General features: G+C 61.9%; 1 protein-coding gene across 4 annotated transcripts in view; it reads left to right on the top strand.

Moving 5' to 3' along the window:
* The window catches only part of PAK4 (p21 (RAC1) activated kinase 4), a 43,393-nt gene extending 25,379 nt beyond the window's left edge, over nt 1–18,014 (top strand). For 3 of the 4 annotated variants that reach the window (XM_038528936.1, XM_038528938.1, XM_038528937.1), the window contains exons 2-10: nt 7,360–7,433; nt 8,703–8,961; nt 11,738–12,196; nt 12,389–12,826; nt 14,112–14,245; nt 14,469–14,595; nt 15,587–15,712; nt 16,452–16,586; nt 17,019–18,014. In XM_038528936.1, the coding sequence (XP_038384864.1) occupies nt 8,758–8,961; nt 11,738–12,196; nt 12,389–12,826; nt 14,112–14,245; nt 14,469–14,595; nt 15,587–15,712; nt 16,452–16,586; nt 17,019–17,174 (1,779 nt within the window). In that variant the 5' untranslated portion in view covers nt 7,360–7,433; nt 8,703–8,757 and the 3' untranslated portion in view covers nt 17,175–18,014. The remainder of the gene's footprint in view (nt 1–7,359; nt 7,434–8,702; nt 8,962–11,737; nt 12,197–12,388; nt 12,827–14,111; nt 14,246–14,468; nt 14,596–15,586; nt 15,713–16,451; nt 16,587–17,018) is intronic. The other variant, XM_038528939.1, reaches the window with a different exon arrangement.
* Nucleotides 18,015–18,458: the final 444 nt, after the last annotated feature.

The following is an 18,458-nucleotide window of genomic DNA, read 5'->3' as shown; positions in this document are numbered from 1 at the left end:
GGGCCTACCCCAGGAGCCGCCTGGCCTCCCTGGGGGCTCGAAGCCCTTGGCTGGGCCCAGGAAATACCTTCTCTTCATTCAGCCCCACTCTCTGAACTGTGCCCCTTCCGGGTTGGGCAGGGCTGGAGACATAGGGTGGCTGAGAGGGCCCCCGGCACCGCCCTCTCGGGAGGCTCCCAGTGCAGTGGGAGAAGCAGACCTGTCCTCAGACAGTGCAGCCCGTTCTGCTCCCAGAAGTAAGTAAGGCAGTGAGACAGTAAGGCTGCTCTGGCCAGGAGAGGACTATGCCCCGCATCCCTTTCGTTTACTCTTTCCTTCCCCTGTGCATTCAGCAGCAGCAGCATTGGCAGTGGTAATGCCAGTGGGGTAACCTGTAGCGAGGACCCACTTGGTGGCAGGCAGGGTCCTAAATGTTTTTCATCTGCCATCTCATTCGATCGTCTAGACGGTCCTGGGAGATAGGGACTATCGTCACCCTCAGTTGTTAACTCACTTGCTCAGGGCCACACAGCTTAGGAGTGGTGGGGCTGGTAACTTAGCCTGGGGAGCCTGCTCCTAACCACCACCTGCCTGCCGAGTCCTTGCTCTGGCACGGTCTGTGCAAAGGCCCAGTGGTGGGGAGATGGCGCTGCATCTGGCTGGGACATGGAGAGAGCAGGGCTGCTGCTCATGCCCCAGACTGCCAATGCCAGCTGCTTCCCAAGGCCAGGGTGGCCCCTGGATCTGTGTCACCCTATGGGATTCTACCCGTTATGGGGACCAGTGAATTTCTGGTGGCATCTCTCACTGTGTGACTTGCTTCTTGCCTGTAGCCAAAATGGGCTGCCACTTCCTCACATCTCCAGCCGAGGTCGTGTGGCCAGGGTGGGCCTCCCTGTGGTGGGGTGGGCCCAGGGATAGGATCACAGTGGGGCACCTTTTGTGGCATTTGGAACATATGCCAACTTATTAACAAATAGCCAGGTTTGGTCTCTAAAGACTCAGACCAGTTCCTGCTCGGGCACGAAGGATTTGCAGGCTTCTGCCTCCACCACCCTTGCCTGTTCCCCCTCGGGGTCTAGACCCATCACTTGGCAATGGCATCATTCATTTGTTCCATGAATATTTGCTGAGTGCCTGCTGCTCTAGATGCCAAGGACACAGCAAGGATGAGACGAAGGCCCTTGCTCTCAGGGAGCCCCTGTTGGGGGCCGGGAGGGAGGAGGGGACCAAAGGTCTGCATGTGCATCGTGTCAGATGGTAGTAAATGCCACAGGGAAGTAAAAGCAGGAGTGCAGATGTTGTCAGGGATCAAGAAGGACCTCTCTAGTGAGGTTTTATTTGCACAGAGACTCAAATATCAGGAAAGGGCGAACCATGCAGCTCTCTGCAGAGGGAATAGTAGGTGCAAAGGCCCTGAGGCTGGAACAAGGTTGAGGCATCCAAGACTAAAAAGGAGGCCAGCGTAGTTGCAGTGAAGAAGGGATGAGGTCCCGAGGTTGGCGGAGTCCATCTGGGCAGGGCCTTGGTAGGTCACAGGGGGAAATTTCATCCAAGTGGGAAGGCCTGGGAGAGCTGTTTGTTTATTAACATTGCTCCTGGGTCCTTCCTAACCAAGGCAGCCTTTCTGATCTTGGTTCTGGTTGTAAGCAGTAGAGTTGTCTCTGCCCTTGTTCTTGTCCCACAAGCGTCCAGGGTCCTGCGTCTGGAGCAGAGGCCTTCTCTGTGGGTCAGGGTAGGCACCTTGTGGTTGCTGGGCAGCCCTGAGCAGTGACTTCCCCTGTCTGGGCCGCAGTTTTCTGGTTTGGGAAACAAGAAGGAAGAGAACTACCCCTCCTTGCCCACTCACCCAAGTACCGTGGGGAGGGCTCAGCCTGGCCTGATCTGCATGCCTGGCACAGACCAGGGCCCGAGTCAGCACCAAAGCCTGTGCCTGTCCCCCCATCCGCTCAGGTGTGGAGAAGGAGCGGCCCGCTCTAGGTGCTGGGCTCCTGGCTGCGCCGAGCCCCTGCTTAGTGGGAAACAATGGGCACACTCATCACTGTAACGTGTTAGGGGATGCACAGGGCCAGGAGAGGGCAGAGGAACAGGCCAGCGGCTGAGGACGCGGTGATGGGCAAGACCGGACCCAGCCCCCGCCCCCGCGGTGCTCTTGCTGCAGCCAGTGCGAGAGGTGGGGTCAGTCCGCAGCACGTCCTGTCATCTGGACCATTGCATCATGCCCAGAGCCCGCCCACTTCTCCCTCCAGAGCCCCCACGTGGCCCTGCCCACCCCCATCTTCCGCTGGCTTGTCACGTCCTCCACCTCCCTGGGTTCCACATGGCCACAGGGAGCCTGTGGACGCCTGAGTCAGGCCACGTCCCTTCCCTTGCTCAGAGCCCCTGTGTGGCTCCACCTCACCCGGGGAAAGGACAGAGTTGTCCACGTGGCCCGCAGGTCCCAGCACGATCTGCCCCGACCACCTCCTGCCCTGCACCAGCTCCATCTCTGACCACATCAAGCACGTTCCAGCTGGGGACATTTGCCCGGACTCTTCCTCCCTGCATCCACGTGGCTCCCTCCCCCCACGCCCCCCGGGGTCCCAGCCAAGGGTCACCTTCCCAGCCAGGCCCTCCCCTACCACCTCATTGAGAATTCCAACCTCTCCTGCCCCTCACCCTCAGCCCTCTCCATCCTTGCTTTGTGTATGTCCTCAGCATTTACCATCTGACTTACTATAGACTTTTCTGACTTAGCTCATTTATTGACTGTCTCCTTTCCCCTAGAAGCGAGCTCTGTCTGCAAGGGCAGGGATGCTCCGGCGCTTCTGACTGCCGCTGTGAGCCCCAGCCCCTGCCTGGCAGAGATCAGCCCTCAGTAGCCATTGACAGTGGCCGGGAGTGTGAATGTGATGGGGTCCTTTGGGGGTAGAGTAGCTGTTGGCCAAGGACGGGGCTCGGGCACATGTCAGACCCAAAGCATGTGGTGGCATCTGGGGTCAAGGTCCCTGATGATTCCTTGGAGAGACTAGGCTCAGCAGTGGGAGGGTGGGGGGTGGGATAGAGATTGGACTGGGGAGGCGGAGGGTTATACAGATGGGCACGCAAGAGCTGAGCAAAGGTGTGGAGGTGGGCAGGTGTGGGGGGTTAAGGGAGGATTCTGTGGGGGCTGGGAAGGTAGGCCAGACTCCCCCTCCATTGTCAGAACACAGCCAGGGACAACAGGGTAAACTGAGGTGGGAAGGGGTTTCCCAGAGCTAGTAGGGTGAGTCTTGGCAGGAGGGTGAGTGGGAACCAGTGGTGGCAGCCCTGAGTGCTGGCTGGGGTCAGTGAGCCCTCCTTCATGGTCCCCTTCCTGATTTAGGGTTTCATTTTGGAGACTGTGATCCTGGAACATCCCCTGCTCTTTCCCTGGGCCCCTGGGTTCCCACTAGGTCGGCGGCTCCCCAGACTGCAGGGGAGCAGCTTGATTCAGAGCCTGGGGGGAGGCAAGGAGTTTTACACACGCATGCACACCCCCCCCCCCCCCCCGCCCGGTGGCTTTGTCATACTCACACAAGTGGATCTTGCTTTTCTACCAGAGCTGATTTCCTTGGTGGGTGGGTGGGTGGGTGGGTGGGTATCATTTACGTCCCAGGAAAGCTCAGAGGGTAGAACAAGCAAATGCAGGGGTGACTAGAAAACCTGAAGCTTTGACTAGGACACGTTGGAAACTGCCTGTCCCGCGTGTCAAATAAGTTAAAAGAGTTTTTTAAATTGCAGTGAATGTTTCAGAGTTGGACGCAAAATGTGCCTGTGCTCTTGGGATCAGATGCTGGACTTCAGAGGCATCTGTGGCCTGGCCGGTGTCCCCCCTGCTCCCTCTGTCTGAGGGGCTGCTTCACCCTCTCCCAGGATTTTCCTAAGGACCACCTGGGCAGAATCGGTGTCTGAGCAGGGATGTAGCGCAGCAGGTACAGATGAGTCCGTGCATTCACCAGAGGTTCCTTGAGTGCCTCGGGTGGGCTGGGCCGTGTTGCGGACACTGAGGTACAGTGGGGAGCAAGACGGATGCCAGGTGCAAAGGAAAAGGCGTAGAGGGGACAGGACAGGAGCACGGCTATCTGAACACCGAGGCAGGTAGAGGGAATGTGGGAGGGAGCCATGTGCACATCAGTGAGAATGAGCTTCCGGCAGCTGGGGTGGCCTCCAGTGCAAAGGCCCTGAGGTGGGGACATGTCTGGGGTTTGAAGAGCAGCAAGGAGGCCCATGTGGCTGGGGCAAAACGAGCAAGGGGGATCACAGGGACGCATCTCGGGGCCCAGCAGGCTTCGGGAGGTCAGCTCTTTAGTGGATCCAACTGTCTTCTAGGCCCAGCTCCGCTTGGTAACCTGTGCAAGAGATTTCACCTTTGTAATCCTGTTTCCACATCTGCGAGAAGGAAATGAGAATAGCTGCCCCCACCCCTACCTCCACCCCACCCCCTCCCCGGGTCATAGGGAGTCCATGAGCTGAGTGCATCTGCGCAGAGTTGCAGGGTCCCTCTCAGTGGCAGTAGCGATGTCAGTGCCATGGCTGAGCCTCGGAAAGGCACATTTTGGTGGCGGGGACTGGTGTGTGGCCACCTGTACCCCTGCAGATTGTCCTCCCGAAGGCCCAGGGTAAAAGGAGATAGAGGGCCATGGGGTTGGGGGCACGTGCTGCCTCCCACTGCCCTTGGGGGGCTGGGACAGGTCAGGTAGGAGGTAGGGACCTCCAGCCCAAGGAGGGCTCAGGGCAGGACTGGAAGGGCAGGGTGTGGGCGCACCTGGCTGACTCAGTTGGATGAACATGTGACTCTTGATCTTGGGGTCATGAATTCGAGCCTCACGTTGGAGTGGAGATTACAAAAAATAAGTAAATCAACTTAAAAAAAAACAAGGGGTACCTGAGTGGTTTAGTCGGTTAAGTGTCTGCCTTCAGCTCAGGTCGTGATCCCAGGGTCCTGGGATTGAGCCCCGTGTCATGCTTCTCCCTCTTCCTCTGCCCCCCCCCCCCACCTTGTGCGCTCTCTCTCTCTCTCTCTCTCTCTCTCTCTGTTCTCACTCTTGCTCTCTCTTAAGTCAAATAAATAAATAAATTTAAAAAACAAGGAAGGGCAGAGTATGGGCATGGACAGGAGGGCGAGGGAGGAAGGAAGGCACCCGGAGGTGAAGATGATGGTGACTGTGACAGAAGCAGTGGCGTCCCCGTGGCCCTCAGGGCAGGCCAGGCAGGTAAGAGCCTGGACTCTGGTGCCCACCTGCCCGGTTTGAATGCTGGATGCCCTGGACGAGGGGCTTCCTGTCTCTGGGCCTCAGGCTCCCCATCTGTGAATTGGGGCTGGTCAGTTGTGCAGGGGAAGAGGGATTGGGGGCATAGGGCGGCCAGCAGAGCCTGGCACGCCTGGCCCTCTGAGGGCACCGCTGCCTTTATTTCTGAAAACCGGCCTGGCATAGGCTCTGGGTTCCCAGACCGGAGCCTCAGGTCCACTCTGTGCCAAGCTGTGGGCTCCCTGTGCCTCGTTTTCCCTTGGCTGTAACGCGGGGCTCGTCGTGGCTGCTTCCTCGTCGGTCACATGCGTGGGGCGCTTAGAAGAGGGGCCGGCACACAGTGGGTGCTCAGCGAGTGTCGGCTCCCGCCGTAAGAATGGTGACCTCGTTTCCTGGGCGCTGCCTTACTGCGTGGGTGCCTGGCGTTCTAACTGGGACTCCTCTAAGGACTCCAGGAAGCAGGTACTGGCGTTACCCTCTTTAACAGGGGAAACTGAGGCACAGGGTGGCCGAGCTGCAGGCCCCCGCTGCACAGTGAGCTCCCAGGGTGGGTTGGTTGGCTCCCAAGGGCAGAAGGTGAGGTGGCACAGGCCCAGCAGCCAGACTCCCAGGTTCCGAGCCTGCAGGGGAGCCCCAGCAGCCCCTCTTCGCCCGCCTCTGGCTCCTGGCACAGGCACCGAGCTTTGTGTTGCAGCTCCCCCGCCTTCCCCTCTGTGGCCCCCATCAGATCAGGAGCTGGGGGCCTTGGCCCGAGGGGGGGTGGCTTGGTGAGGGAGCCGGGAGAGCTGGGAGCTGCCCCAGGTTGGAGCTGGAGCCGGATCATTATAAACACGGTCAGTTCCTCTGTTTGTGCCTCTCTCCATGCGGTGCCCAGAGGGAAGGGGTGGCCCCGGGCAGATATCCGGAGGTGTGTCCCTGGTCCCCTTCCCCTGCAGGGTCACAGGCCTGGAGGACAGGATAAACAGGGGGCTGGCTGCTGCATGCAGAGGCGCCTTGGGGTGTGTGGGTGAGGGTCCAGGCTGTGCCTGCCCACACCGTTTGGTGCCAAGCTCCTCCCACCTTGGGGTCCGCCCCTCCCTCCCTGGAGCTTAGTGAGGGGTCACGTGGCTAATCCGACTCCCCGGAGTGACGTGGTGCCTGGGGCTGTGGGCTGCTGGGGGAGGAAGGGTAGGCTGAGTGAGAGGCCGAGATGAGGGGTGAGCTGGGCCTGGGGCCAGGTGGGGGCGCATCTGGGAACACAGCGAGGAGGTGGAGGCGAAGCTCTGTCTGGGGTGACAGTGAGGAGGATGGTGAAAGCCTGGCTGTGGAGACAAGGCGAGGACCGGTCCTGGAGAGGTGGACAGCTGAGGGCAGAGAGGCCAGGGAGCCAGAACAGGGTGGGTGGGGGCCAGGGAGCGGAGTCTAGGAGGGAGGGATGGGCTGCATGCAGCGAGCTGGACCCGGGGAAGACGCTGAAGGGGCTCCTGGCTTGGTTGGGGGCAGAGGCAAAGGGGCCTACATCCTGGCCAGGGCTGTCACACCCCACATGCCAGCAGCCAGGGGCCCCAGAGCAACAGGGGTGACCAGATCTGCGAGGGCAGCCCTGGCCGGACCTGGCTCTGGCCACCTGCTGCCCATGAAGCCCCAACCAGTTGAGACAAGTTGTCTGCTGGATCCCCACCCCCTCCCACTGAGCTCCTGCTGCCAAACCGGTTCTCCTAGATGGCTCCTCACTGATGGTCCTACCTCTGGGCGAGGGGTGGCTGGCTGTTGTAACCTCACTGAGCTGCTCCCACAGGAAAGGAATAGGGAGGGAGGAGGGCAGCATCCCGGACACGCTCGAGAGAGCCCTCAGTAGGTCACAGGACTCACTGAGCTTGGGGCCGACCCTGTGTTGGGCACCGTGCCAGGCTCCAGGGAACCAGCCTGAACCCACAAAGATCCCAGCCCAGTGCATTTCCCCTCATCCTCTGGGTCTTAGCTCGCACAGCCTTTCTTCGGGGAAGCTTCTCCTGACCACAGCCCTGACCACCCTGGGCTGTTGGAGGCGATCTTGGTCACCACTGTGTCCCTAGCAGCAAGCTCACAGGGCTGGGCACAGAGCAGAGTGACCAATGAATGCATGCGTGAATATGTTCTTCCCATTTTACAGATGAGTAACCCGAGGCCCCGAGAGGAGACATCACCTGCCCGAGGGCACTTCTAGCCCAGCCAGCATCACACCAGGTCTGTGGGACCCCAGGGTTCCTGTGTGGGACGGGAGCGGGACCTGGGGCCCCTCCTCCCTCGGACACTGCTAGGAGTGCTCCTGATGATCAGAGCCACAAACGTGGACGGGGCCCTCACTCCGTGCCCTGCTCTGCTCCTGCCAACCCTGTTAATCCTCATGGCAGCAGCACAGAGAGGTTAAGTCACTTGCCCACAGTCACACAGAGTAAGCGGCAGAGCGAGATTTGGGCCCTGGCCGTTTGACGCCCCTTCCCCTCACCGCCCTGCGCTCCCTGTGGGACACCATCGCCCCTGGGGCCCCTTCGCTTTTACAACTGGCTCCCATTGAGCATTTATATGGTGCCTGGTACTGTCCGAAGTATCCACCTAGAGACCACAGACCCTAAAGACGGGGATCGTCTTGTCTGCTAGTTGCTGCGCGGTGGGACTTTCCCACTGTGTGCTCCCAGTGAAGAGCTCCCTTCTCTGAGCCTCAGTCTCTTCATCTATAAAGTGGGAGTGTTCAGGGGGGCACTTGATGGGATGAGCACTGGGTGTTATACTATATGGTGGCAAATCAAACTCCAATAAAAAAATATACATTAAAAAAAAAAACAACAACTGGGAGTGTTGCCATGAGGCTCCCAGAGGCCGGGCATAGGACAGGGGACTGTGTAAGCAGTTGTCGAACAAGTCACCAAAGGACTCAGTCACTGAGCATGGACTGGGGCCAGGCCCTGTGCTGGGTATGGGGCACGACACGGACACATGGGGCAGATGAGACCTGGCATGCGGTGCTGATATTCTAGGGCTGGGGGGTGTAGACATCAAACTGGTAAACACAAGAAATGAACAGCAGAACTTCCAGAAGTTAAACATGCTGTGAAGCTATGTGATGGAAGGCTAGCGGGGCACCTCTTTCACTGGGGGTGGTCAGGAAAAGATTCGCCTGACAACTCTTAAGACCTACAGGAGGGGAAGGAGGAGGGGGCCATGTGTGGATACTGGGGAAGAGTGTTCCACGAGATGGGAACAGCCAGTGCAAAGGCCCTGAGGTTTGAAAACCAGTGTGAGTGAAAGGGACGTGAAAGCAGAGAGGTGACAGGGGTAGGTCGTGTGGGGTGGGCTGCAGGAAGGACTCGGCCCCACTTAGATGGTTCACAGAGTCCCTTGGGCTGCAGGTGGGGGATGGGAGACCAAGGAGGAGATGAGGAGGGGCAGGGCCAGGGCAGGGTCAGAGGAGCAGAGAGAAATGGCCGGGTTCTGGTGAGCGGCCCCCTCCCGCAGGCCTGCTGATAGGAGCCCAAGTCTGCGCCCTCGTGGTGCTGAGAGCCTCGGCACCATGTTTGGGAAGAAGAAGAAACGAGTAGAGATCTCCGCGCCATCCAACTTCGAGCACCGCGTGCACACGGGCTTCGACCAGCACGAGCAGAAGTTCACGGGGCTGCCCCGCCAGTGGCAGAGCCTGATCGAGGAGTCGGCTCGGCGGCCCAAGCCCCTGGTGGACCCTGCCTGCATCACCTCCATCCAGCCCGGGGCCCCCAAGGTATGACCCACCGCTGCCTCTCCTGCCCCACACCGAGCCCACAGGGTGCCCCTGCGCCCTCAACCTCATGCTTGACCCTGGGGCCGACCCCTCCTCACTGCCTGCCAGACACACACACCCCAACCCTCTACCCTGATCTTCACCCCCAGTGCTAACCTCGATCCCTCCACCCGCTGACCCCTCCCCTTGCCTCACAACCCCCACCTTGACCCCTATGGCAGACCCCCCCACCAGCCTCCTTGTCTTGAGCCTCCTCTCCCTGGGCTCTGTGCCTGTCCCCAGTACCAGGAACTTGTCCTCGGGCAAGGGCCAGGCCCCCAGGGTCAGGGGGGTCTGGCTGGGTGGCCCAGGGGAGCTGCTGCCAGGGAGTCTGGGAGAGCTTTGGGGGGAGGGGATACCTGAGCTGAGCCCTGAGGGCTGAGGAGGCGTCTGTCCCTGGGCAGATGGAGAGGAGGCGGGGCTTAAAGGGGAGGAAGCTGTCCGAGGAAAGCCCTGGAGGTGTTTTAGTTTGGTGGGGGGGTTCCTGCCATCTTGAGCAAAAGGGTGGAGTGGGGATTTGAACCAGGGTCTGTTTCCACAGCCTACAGCCCTTGAGCCCGTTCCCATCTGCGTGTCCACGGCAGGGCGTGGAAGCCAGCCCGGAGCGCGGACTTCACCCCAAGGGCAGTGGGAACCAGGAAGGGCCGAGGGCACGCGGCCAGGGTTGTTCTGGGGTGGAGACGGGTGTGCTGGCGTGCGGGCCCAGCGCCTGGGGACCGGCCTGCGGCTGAGCCCCCCTCTCCGGGTGCCCGGCCCGGTGGCCCGAGGACGCCCTCCGTGATCAGCGCAGGTGGGCGTCGGTGCCAGGGCCGGGGCTGCGGGGGCGGGTAGCTCATGCCGGCCTTTTGAGTACTTTGAACTCTTTGCCGCGGCTTAAAACAGCAGAGACTTCACATCCAAATCTGTATTTCTGGCTTCTGCTGACTAATCGCAGGGGCTGAGGGGGTGGCGGCCACCGCGGACGGGGCACTGGCTCTTCTGGGCCCGCAGGCCCCCCCCAGCCCTACTCAGTTCCATCCCCCGGCTGGCCTCCTGGCTGCTCCGTGCTGGCTCTGGCCTCCCTAGGGGACCCTAAAATCTGACCCCTGCCCATACCACTGGCGGTGAGCCCTGCTTGGGCTGTGTCCGCCAGGAGGAGGAGGCACCTTGTCTTGATTCACACGAGGGTGCGCGTGGGCTAGCGCTGTATCGGGACCCCTCTGGGTATTTGTTCGCTGCCCTAGGCTGGGAATCTCCCCTTGGCTGGGTCCTCCCAGACCCGCCCCCGTTCCCCAGGGACTTCTCAGCCTCTTATTCCAGCACTAGGGTCTGACCAGGTGTCTACCTTGCGTTACCTGGTGCCCAGGCAAGACTGGGCCTCCACGCTTGTGGCCAGGCCCAGGAAGGTTGGCGGGGTTGGAGGTGCGTTTTGTGGCATCGGTGTTTTGTGCACAGTACAGGGGGCAGTTCTGGCTTGAGGATGTCTGGCAGCCTTGGGCCCACGTCCCCGCAGGCCAGTGAGGGACAGCAGAGGGATAGGGGTGCATATTCTGCTCCCCGCAGCCCCCTCCCAGCCCTCCTCCCTCCCTCACTGGTTCAGCCAGTGTTTCTTGAGCACTCTCTGCATACATACCACTGTTCTAGGTGCTAAGATGTAGCAAGAGCAGAAAAACAGGCAAATACAACAGCTGCCTTCATGAACATCACACACGGGTGGTGGGGGGGTGCAGGCGATGGTCAGTGTACGCGTGCTTCATGGCAGCTGGTTTCAGGTGCTCCAGAGAAAGAGAAGAAAGGGAGGGGGAATAGGGAGTGTTAGGGGCTGCCGTTTTAGAGTCCAGGTGGTCAACCAAAGCTTCCCCCTGAGAAACTGAGTTTGGGCAAAGGCCTGAAAGAGGAGGACGGGGAAGGAGCTATGGGCATACTTGGGGGAAGGTGTCCTAGGAAGAGTGAACAGCCAGTGCAAAGGTCCTGAGGTGGGCGAGTACCTGGTATGTTTGAGGAGCAGTGAGGAGCCCTGTGTGCCTGGAGTAGAGTCCAGGGGGGACGGGGGAACCCTGGAGCTTTGACTCAGTACTCAAGGGAAGAGGTGGCCATGACCTGGATCAGGGTGGTAGACTCAGCAGCTGGAGCTGGGGTCGATTAGGGACACACGGTACATCCACCGGGCCCCGTGGGAATTCGCATTCGCCACCACTGCTCCCAGGGCACTCCTGCACTGCGGTCCTTTCCAACTCTCCTGTACTCCACCCTTGGCTTCCAGGGAAACAGAGCATGGGTTTGGGGTTAACAGCCGGCAGGCTGCAGAGGAGGAAGTCCAAGCCATGCCCTGGCCCTAGCATCGTGTAATTTGCAGCTCTCCAGGGCTGATTATGGGGTGGTGTGGGCTCTGCGCTCCTTCCTCTCCTGCCCACGGGGCAGAGACCGGCCCCCAGCCTGGAGAATAGAAGAAAAGACGGGATGCTTCTGTGGGGGGAGGGCTGGCCAGCCCAGGGGCGACAGCCTGACCCGTGGGAGGTTAATCCTTTGGCTTCCTCCCTGCGAGAAGGACATCCCGGTGGTGTGGGAGGGGCTGCAGGGGCCTCCCTGGTGCTGCCCCCACCTGCCCAGCCCCATCATCACCCCATGGCATTTCTTCATTCCGTCTCTGTCTTGTCTCTGTGTGTGTTGTGTTGTCCTGTCCTTGTGTGTCGGATACACGTCCTGTGTCCTCCTCTTCCTTGCCCGGCCCCCATCCCGCCATTGCCCCGGACCCCAGACCATCGTGCGTGGCAGCAAAGGCGCCAAGGATGGGGCCCTCACGCTGCTGCTCGACGAGTTTGAGAACATGTCGGTGACGCGCTCCAACTCCCTGCGGAGAGACAGCCCACCGCCACCTGCCCGTGCCCGCCAGGAGAACGGGATGCCCGCAGAGCCGGCCAGCACGGCCAGAGGGGCCCCAGAGAAGGCGGGCAGCCAAGGCCGGGCCGCCGGTCGCAGCGAGGCGGGTGGCAGCAGTGGCGACAGGCGGCGGGTGGGGCCAGAGAAGAGGCCCAAGTCTTCCAGGGAGGGCTCAGGGGGACCCCAAGAGTCCTCCCGGGACAAACGCCCCCTCTCTGGGCCTGACGTCGGCACCCCTCAACCTGCCGGTCTGGCCGGTGGGGCCAGAGTGGCAGCTGGTCGGCCCTTTAACACGTACCCGAGGGCCGATACGGACCACCCGGCCCGGGGTGCCCAGGTAACCAACCCCCCTGCCCCAGGACCTTCCACTGCCCCTTTTTCCAAGACTCCCCCTGTTCCCTTCCCAACTCCAGCCTGTGCCCAGCCCACCGTCCATCTCCATCCTGACCACCATGTGTCTGTCCCACGCAGGGAGCAGAGCTGGCCCTCCCACCCCTCCACTGACAGCCACCTCTCTCTTCTGTTGCAGGGGGAGCCTCACAACCTGGCCCCCAACGGGCCTTCGGCAGGGGGCCTGGCGGTCCCCCAGTCTTCCTCCTCCCGGCCTCCCACCCGAGCCCGCGGTCCCCCCAGCCCGGGAGTGCTGGGGCCCCATGCCTCTGAGCCCCAGCTGGCCCCTCAGGCCCGCCCCATTGCTGCCCCTGCCGGCCCCCCGGCCCCCGGGCCCCCTGGGCCCCGCTCGCCACAGCGGGAACCCCAGCGAGTGTCGCACGAGCAGTTCCGGGCCGCCTTGCAGCTGGTGGTGGACCCCGGCGACCCTCGCTCCTACCTGGACAACTTCATCAAGATCGGCGAGGGCTCCACGGGCATCGTGTGCATTGCCACCGTGCGCAGCTCGGGCCGGCTGGTGGCCGTCAAGAAGATGGACCTGCGCAAGCAGCAGAGGCGTGAGCTGCTCTTCAACGAGGTGGGCCCCGGGCCCCCTCCCACCCCCGTCTCACCCTCCTCGTGTCCTCCCCCAGCTGGTTTTGAGGCCAGTGCTGGTCCAGGCCCTCTCTGGTCCAGGCCCTATCAGGGGGAGGGTGTGAGAAGACCGTTCAGCACTGGGGGTTCCCAGGGCTTGGGTTTGAGCTGCCTCCTCTCCTTACTGCTCACACCTGCCCGGGCCATCACCCCCAGTACCCACCACTGCATCTCTGTCACACTCTTGGCCTCCTCAGAGCCCCTCTGTGACTGAGTCCCAAACTGACCCCCAGAATTTCTCCCTCGGCCCTGCCCCTCCCCTGGCTCCCTGGCTCAGAGAGCACGTTAGCCTCCCTGCAGCCCCATCCTCTCCTACTCGGCTCTGCCCTGGGTTGCCTCATGGGCACCCCCGGGGTAACCCCACACAGCAGCTAAAGGGCTTTCTTGGACATGCAGGCCTGCCATGCCCGCTCCCTCTTTTACTGACCCTGGCAGTTCCCCTGCCCCGCCCCTCCGTGTCCTCAGGGTAAAGGCCTGGCCTCTGAGGTCGGGCTTCCATCAGGGTCCTTGGTTCTGTCCAATCTCTGGCTTTGGTTCTTGGGAGCGTCTGCCGGGGAGCTTGTTACAGGGGCAGACTCCTGGCTCCTGCCCCGGAGGAATCTGTTGGAAGCAGCCCCTGAACTCTGACACGGGAGTCTCCGCTTGTCAGGCCTGGAGGTGGTCTACACTCTGCCTCTTGCCTTCTGGTCCCTCAGCTGTCCCCATAACCCATCCCCTGCCCCCCAAATACTACAGGGCTCCAGCTGCGCCGTCAGCGCTCCAAGGGAACCCCTGCGAGTGTCGTGTTCCCACCACCCCCAGGCTGCCCTGCCAGGCCTCCTCGCCCCTGAAGTCCATGCCCCCAGCCTTTGATTCTGCCCATGGCTGGTACCTGCTTGTCCTGCCGTCTCAACCCCGTGCTTACACGTTCCCTGCCCGCCGCCCTCTCCCCACACCAGCCTGGTCAGCAGGGCCACTCAGAGGCGAGCTCAGGACTGGTCAGGGAGCAGGATCAGAAAATGGGGTGTGGGGGAGTGCACCCTTAAATGTGGGCATCAGGGTTTCCTGGCTAGGGCACGGGGGAGGGCAGTCCAGGAAAACCCCCAGTGAGTGGCAGGGACAAGCGGGACTGGGCCTGCGCAGAGGCTGAGCCCAAGCCCGGGGAAGGAGGGGAGGCAGGAGGCCTGGTGGCCGGCTGGTGGCTGGGTTCGAGGCAGGGGCTGGTGGCGCTGACGCGGCCCGGTGCCCAGGTGGTGATCATGCGGGACTACCAGCACGAGAACGTGGTGGAGATGTACAACAGCTACCTGGTCGGGGATGAGCTCTGGGTGGTGATGGAGTTCCTGGAGGGCGGCGCCCTCACCGACATCGTCACTCACACCAGGTACCGCTGGGCAGGCGGGCACCCGGCCTGCTGCCTCCCCGGGTCTCTGGGCTGCAGCGTTCCCCCATGTCCCCTCAGACCTCTCCCAGGACAGGATGGAGTCCCCTCAGACCCCTGGGGGTGGGACCGTGTCTCGGGGGGCAGAAGGGCTGCATCCCCCTCGGGGCCTTTCCCCCCTCCCCTCCCCGGCGGGGCCCCCGTTGCTGACCCCCACCCTGCGCAGGATGAATGAGGAGCAGATTGCCGCCGTGTGCCTGGCCGTGCTGCAGGCCTTGTCTGTGCTCCACGCGCAGGGAGTCATCCACCGCGACATCAAGAGTGACTCCATCCTGCTGACCCACGACGGCAGAGTGAGTAGCAGGGTGGCTCGGGCTTCCCTGCCTCTCCCTGGCTCCCCTCTACCTCTGACCCCCCCAGTTCAGTGGCTTGAGGAGTCGGTTTGCTCCTCCCCAGTCAGTGGGGGGCTCCGTGCACCTGCTCATGGGCTGGGCGGGGGGGCAGGCGGGTGGAGGCTCTGCCTTCTGCACGGGATGTGGGAACTGGAGTCCAACCCCAGGCCCAGAGAGGGTGGAAGGCATCTGGGTGGCCGTGGCCCCCACTCCTGTCTCCTGACTTCCAGCCTGAGACTCTGTCTCTGAGCTCCCTGGATGAGCCTCCCAGGTGGGCGTGCTTTCCTGTGGGAGGGGGTCCTTGTGGTGATTTGCCTGCCCTCCCCCAGGAAAGTTAAGCCATTCAGCAGAGGGCCGGGTAGGGCTGGGCTCTTTCCCTGGGAGTCGCAGTTGGCGTCCATGAACACCTTGAACTGGCCACAGGTGTGTTTGGGGGACATCCGTGAGCCTGAAATTGTGTGCAGGCTGTGTGTGTGTGTTTCCTGGGGGCGAGAAGATCCATACGAATCCTCAGGAATCGGAAAGGGGCCCATGGCCCTGAAACAGGTGGAAATGCGTGGGTCTGGCCATGTGGTGGTTGCAGAGTAGGCCACACCCCTCATACCCTCGGGGGCAGGGCTGCGCTCAGGGACGCAGGGGCCCAGGACAGGGGCTGTGGGAGCCAGCTGGGGTCTCAGTCCCCACACCGTGTTTGGTACCGTAGGACTCATTTCCACCAGAAGCCCCAGGGCAGACCCTGCCAGGAAGGCAGCCCTGTGACCTTGGGGAAGTGACACACCTGGGGGCCCCCTACTGGGGGGCTGTGGACCTACCCAGTGGTCTGGCTCTAGCCTCTAGGCCGCAGAGTGCAGCCCCAGCACGTCCAAGGCCAGGGGAGTTCACTAGGTGAGCACCTCTACTCCCCCTCCCACCTCCAGCACCCCTGACCCCCACTGCCTGTGCCCTGCTGCAGGTGAAGCTGTCGGACTTTGGGTTCTGCGCCCAGGTGAGCAAGGAGGTACCACGGAGGAAGTCACTGGTCGGCACGCCCTACTGGATGGCCCCAGAGCTCATCTCTCGCCTTCCCTATGGGCCAGAGGTAAGCTGGAGCAGGCCGGGCTTGGTTTACCCTGTGACAGTCTGGAACAGTGGGAGCCTGGGGGTGGAGTGGGGCTCAGGGTGGGGAATGGGTCGCTGGGGATGGTTTTGTGCAGGAGGTAGGGCATGCATGCATCATCACCGATGAGCCAGGCCCAGTGCCCTGACAACACCAGCTCAAAATGTGGAAGCTCCGGGTCCCAAGAGCTGTAAAGTCAGGGGCAGGTGACAGGTTTCAGGTCCCAGCCATCCTGTGCCTTGTCCCTCCCCAGCCCTGACTTTCCCCGTGTAGTCTTCACTTGGGCAGACGCTCCCCTTGTCAGGGCGGAGATGGCCGGGCAGCTCTGGGACACGTCCCCCTGCCTAGGAGTACCACGGTTTTCCCGGTTACTTTGGTTAAAGTCTTAGAGTGGACTCTGGTGGGCTCAGTTCAGGTCACGTGCCTGTTCGTGAACCAGTTGCTCTGTCCCAGCGATGCTGGTGAGGCGGCTGGTCACAGAGCCCCGGATGATCCACAGACCGAGGGAGGGAGGGGCGCTGTGTGGGCAGAACCCTTCAGAGGGCTCCCTGGGGGAGGGGTGTGCGGGTCTGGCAAGCTGGGTGTCAAGAGAGGGTGTTTGGGGCCCGAGGGCTCCAGGAGCAGGGAGGCAGAGGCAGAGCCAGGGGCCAGCCCTGCGTGGCTTCCCCCAACCCTGGCCCGGCCCCGCGCAGCTCGGCCCTATGTCCCTTCCCCACCACAGGTGGACATCTGGTCTCTGGGGGTGATGGTGATCGAGATGGTGGATGGGGAGCCCCCCTACTTCAACGAGCCCCCCCTCAAAGCCATGAAGATGATTCGGGACAACCTGCCACCCCGACTGAAAAACCTGCACAAGGTGCGCCCCACCTGGCAGGCGGGTGGTGTGGCGGAGGTGACACTTCATCTGTGTTGGGCTCCCCACTCCCCGTCCCCACGGGTCCCCTGAGCCCTCACCGCTGCCCCACCGTGGTTGTACTTCGGTTGGCTGGTTGAGCACACCCAGCACAGCCAGAGCCCTGAGAGGAGCCCTCCTGACAGACGAATCACCTGGGGAGGCGGGGCACCTCCAGGGTCCCGCTGCTGTCACCTCCTCCAAACCTTGAAATGAGCCCCTGGGGTCTTTGGACTTGGGGCCAAGCTCTAGACCCTGGGCCCTCCTGGCCCCCTGCCAAGATGGTGGATGTTGTCAGCCCATTTGACAGAAGAGGAAACTGAGGCCCAATGGCAAGTGAGCAGCGGAGCCGGCACTCAGACCCTCCCCCCAACTCTCTCCCCCACCTTCCGGCAGGTGTCACCATCCCTGAAGGGCTTCCTGGACCGCCTGCTGGTGCGTGACCCGGCCCAGCGGGCCACAGCGGCTGAACTGCTGAAGCACCCGTTCCTGGCCAAAGCGGGCCCACCCGCCAGCATCGTGCCCCTCATGCGCCAGAACCGCACCAGATGAGGCCCAGTGCCCTGTCCCTGAACCAAAGAGCCCCTCGGGTGACCCCTGCCCTGCCACAGGCCAGTAGGGGGCCGGCCCCCACTCCTCCCAGCCTGGGAGATGCTCCACGTGGCACCACCCTCCTGGCCAGGGGTGGGGGAGTGTGCAGGACCCTACTACTGAACTCCAGCTTTGATTTTGTGACTTTAAAACAAAACAAAACAAAACACAGGGACTCATGGGAGCAAGCAAGGGTCCCCGGACTCCCCACCCTCCGGGACAGTCCCTCCCTGCGTCTTCCTGTCTTCCAGGAAGGACAGGCGGCCCCCCCATCACTGGAAATCATCTGCAGTGGGGGCTGCTGTGGGTGGAGAGAACACTACGAAAGGGGGGTGCGTGTGTGCGTGCGTGAGTGTGTGCACGTACGCCCATGCAGAAGGTCCAGCTGCTCTGTCCTCCAGCCTGCGAGTGGGTGTCTGAGGCCTTGCCTGACATACGGCGCAGCCCCCGGCCCCCCTGAGCCATTGCGGGGGTCGATCATGAATGTCTGAAGAGTGGCCTTTCTCCATGTCCTGCACCCCCTTTCTGTGGCTGGCTGGGGAGACGGGGACCAGGGCCTCCCGCCCATCCCCAGCCTCTGCAGATGACTACTGCACCTGGACAGCCTCCTCTTTTCTAGAAGTCTATTTATATTGTCATTTTATAACACTCTGGCCCCTGTCCCGACCTGGGGACAGACGGGGTAGCCCCAGGGACAGAACCACCGCTTGAAGAATCAGGTTCCTGTCCCTTTGGCGCAGCCCCACCCCCACCCCACCCCCTCAAGTTAGTTTTACAATTAAATCGTTTTCTTGTTTCGGGGGTGTGTGTGTGTGTAGTGCGTAGGGGCCCCTCCCTGTCCAGGCCATCTCGGTGTGGAACTGGGGAGAAGGGCCCGAGGATTGAGGGAGGGAGGCCTGGCGAGCCCCAAGATCCCAGCCCATGTAGGGCAAGAGCCGTGTCTGGTCGGGGGGTGGGGGGCAAGCCCCAGGTCAAAGCAGCCAGTAATGCCCGCGACATGGGACCCCGATTCGCCCGCCCCCTGGCCTGCAGAGAGCCGGTTTACCGGAGTCCGTGTGCCACGATGCCCAGTTTGCCACATCTGAGATTTGCTGGAAGCTTGTTTTGGAGGTTGTCTTGAGCATGTTCAGGAATGATGCTTGTTGAGCTGATGGTAGGAAATTGGTCAGTGGGCAGGTGGGCTTTTGAGGAATCGGCTAAGGTGGATGGATCTGGAACAGCGAGCTTTAGGGACACCCACTGGCC

This window comes from Canis lupus, chromosome 1 (genome assembly GCF_011100685.1).
Source record: "Canis lupus familiaris isolate Mischka breed German Shepherd chromosome 1, alternate assembly UU_Cfam_GSD_1.0, whole genome shotgun sequence".
Lineage (NCBI taxonomy): Eukaryota > Metazoa > Chordata > Mammalia > Carnivora > Canidae > Canis > Canis lupus.
Note: the sequence above shows the minus strand (reverse complement) of the source record. Positions and strands in the feature narration are given on the sequence as shown.